Here is a 3,266-nt window from a genome sequence, read left to right as displayed (position 1 = left end):
GATCCGATACCATGTAATTTATTACATTAGTAATCTAGATATAGATATAGACAAGCAGCAGATGTTTGTGAACCAGGTTCTAACTGATCAACTAGTGACTGCAATATCCCCAGAGTTCCTTAAAGAATGTAAATTGTAAATGTGGCATCTTTGTAAAAGAGTTTGTATCTGCTGTCCCAGCGTGTTGGCTACTAGACGGCGCTACAACCTCCTCTACTGCTGTCAACTATGAGTGACTCTTGGGCAGACACACTTTTACTTTCTCTGGCATTAATGCCTTTCTTTGTCATCAGTGATGTGAAAGGGCTGCTGACAGCCAGCTAGAATTAAATCAGAAACATCTGCTTATTCAGAATGTTTCCAAAAAAATGCTCAAACAGAGGCAGAGCCCATGGAAATGTTTCATTTACTGTACATTACATAATGTCTTTAATCATGTGTGTGTGTGTGTGTGTGGGTGTGTGTGGCTCACTGGGCGCGTTGACAGTAGATTGCGCAGCAAACCGAGGGTCTTCATTAGCACGTTGGTGTCGGGGTCTGACAGCAGGCGAAACAACTGCTCTGTGCCCAAACACCGAACAATCTCCCCCTTCACCTTCTGATCCGCCTGGAACGCCATGTTCTATATATATATATATATATACATATACACATACATACACACATACATACATATATATACACACACACACACACACACACACGTTTGAGTCACTGTGTGAAATGTAAAATGGATCTGCTTAATTATATATTACCTCACTGCAACCCTTATATGTATTAGACACAATAGTGTTTTGCAGTGCAGAGTAAGAGAAAGACAAAGAAGAAAAATATTATGTCTTTTTCCATTTTATGGTTGTCTTCAAGTGTAAAAAGTGTAAACTCTTCTTACCATCAAGGCCCAGATCCCGTTGACCCTCAGTGCAGGACTGTCACTCTGGGTCAGACTGCATAGTAATTCAATCACCCCTGACTCCAGGATGGGCTGCAGATAACAAATGGTCTCAATATAAAGTAATAAAACCAATTGTCTTTATGTTACAGGTAGCATATGTGTGAGTGTGTGTGTGTGTGTGTGTGTGTACCTCTTTGCTTGGTGAGAACTCCAGCAGTAGATTGCATAGTGTTGAGGAGGCCATAACCAGGACTTCATCTGGGGCGTTCTGCAGCAGCTACACACAACAACACACCACCACGTTACTCATTGTGTATCCAGTACATCCAGCTGAGAGAAAGAGTATTTCTTCCCCTGCAGAGATGTGCTTTGCTCTACGCATTCACAAAAATTTCCTTCAAACTCCACTGACCTTCATGAGGGGTTTCCACACAGCGTGGTCGTGAAAGCTGGTCCTCAGCTGCTGCACCGACCGCGAAAGACTGTGAAGACACCTGGATGCAAAAAAACAGAATGAATTGTGCGTATCCACATCCGGGATGCTATGACATAAAATACATCAGTAAATACCCCACCTGTATTTTGAATGCTATTTACGTGTCCTTAAAGATGGTGTTGCTAAGCAAGTGTCTAAAAGAGACTACAGAGGTTGTCGGTTGACATTAAAACTCAGAGACATTATTGCTTCAAAGATCAATAAACGTGGGTCAAGTTATGAAGACTATTTACTGAACAAAACTTGTATCATAAACCTATTGTTCACCACAGAGCTAATTTCCTGCAACAATCCAAAACCCAAGGAACAATCCCATTACTTTTTGTTGAAGGAACCATGGCGATGCTAACCCTGCAACACTCCCTACAACACTAATCCAGGTTTTATATTATCCCTTTAAATACAATCTAAAAACAAATTTGGTCCTAAATAAGCCTAAAGTGGATGCAAAAGGATTATCTTTCAGTGGAGAAACAGAAATGAATATTTTTTTTTCCATGAATTAAAAAGATAACCCTCTTATCTAACATCTTTTTGTGTAATTGGGACATTAAGAGGTGAGGCATTACAGCACAGTTAAAATAAAAAATTTGATGTCCAAATATCAGTTAAAGTCAGTGGTACAGGGACTAGAGGGAATTTAAAATGGAACTATTTGCAAGTGCAGATGAGTCAGAAAGAAAGAAGACGCTGTCAGTCAGCGTGTCATCATCAGGGTGGGAAGACTTCTTTCCATACCTGACAGCTGCCAAACGGACTTTAATGCTGGATTCTGACAGGCCGCTGACTATCCTGTCCATCATGTTCTCTGTCTCTGTGATCTGAAGAGAAAACACATAAGGGGGGTGGTTTAGAATATAAACATGCATGGGCATGGTTATATATGCAAACAAAAATAGGGCCTAATGAGAGGTCACCTTTTTGCGGATGTCCTCGTCGTTGGAGCCTAGTGAGGCGTAGAGTTTGAAAGCAGCTTGTCTCAGCTCGTGTGCGTGCTTCAGGTCATGGTCCAGCTGAAAACCACAGAGTGGACACAAAGTCAGCTGGTGCATAATGTCAATAGTTGACACAACTTTCTGATAAAAAAAAAAAGATGATAAAATTGATAGAGGAGTGAAACTTTTTAGAGGCTCAGTTCTAACTTCCTGTTATTGCATTCTTAATATATTAATAATTACACTAATTGGCATCACTTGTTAGTTTCAGGGAAACTATGTTCAGAAAGGATCATTGGGTCATAGCTAAATAACCAGACAGGCCAAAGTGCTGTCTGGAAGTCTGAGCAGAACAATTTATGCTAATAAAAAATAGCCTTTAATTGGCCTTATTAAGAAAACTGATTGGCACTAGGGATTTAAAGGTCTTTTGGTGTTCCACCACTACGGTCTAGACTAAAATACCCCAGCAAATACTGGTTGGATTGCAGTGAAATTGTGTACAGACGATCATGGTCCCTAGAGGATGAATCCTACTGGCTTTGGTGATCCCCTGACTTTCTGAGGTTTCCATTTGTGGAAACAGCCATATACAGCTGCCCTTTTTCACCTCACTAAAAGAGCATCACACTAAAGGTCCTCCTCCGACCCACTGACCTACCCTCTTGATGTCAGTGATGGCAGACACGGAGCTGGGGTATTTGAAGTAGTCGGCCAGCATGGCCACCAGGTGGTCGGTGGTGCTTGCGATCCTCTGCAGCTCCACGTCGGGCTCCATCAGGTAGGCCAGTGTCTCTGCGCCCTCCACCCTCTCCTCAAGCAAATGCTCTTTACTGCACATCCGCACGAGGCACGGCAGGGTCTGGATGAAAAACAGGAAGTCAGGTGCACGTTAAATAAAGTGCCAGTGACATAATAATAATTAAATATTATTATTATT

General features: G+C 41.7%; 1 protein-coding gene across 1 annotated transcript in view; it reads right to left on the bottom strand.

Annotated features, from left to right (window-relative positions):
• The window catches only part of armc8 (armadillo repeat containing 8), a gene marked incomplete in the record, with an annotated part of 11,211 nt that overhangs the window by 3,010 nt on the left and 4,935 nt on the right, over window positions 1-3,266 (bottom strand). Inside the window, 7 exon segments of the mRNA XM_035676426.1 lie at window positions 473-622; window positions 893-985; window positions 1,086-1,172; window positions 1,308-1,389; window positions 2,130-2,212; window positions 2,309-2,404; window positions 2,988-3,188. Coding sequence (XP_035532319.1) covers window positions 473-622; window positions 893-985; window positions 1,086-1,172; window positions 1,308-1,389; window positions 2,130-2,212; window positions 2,309-2,404; window positions 2,988-3,188 — 792 coding nt within the window.

Source organism: Morone saxatilis, unplaced genomic scaffold, assembly GCF_004916995.1.
Source record: "Morone saxatilis isolate NCDOM2014 unplaced genomic scaffold, NCSU_SB_2.0 Contig5, whole genome shotgun sequence".
Taxonomy (NCBI): Eukaryota; Metazoa; Chordata; class Actinopteri; family Moronidae; genus Morone; species Morone saxatilis.
Note: the sequence above shows the minus strand (reverse complement) of the source record. Positions and strands in the feature narration are given on the sequence as shown.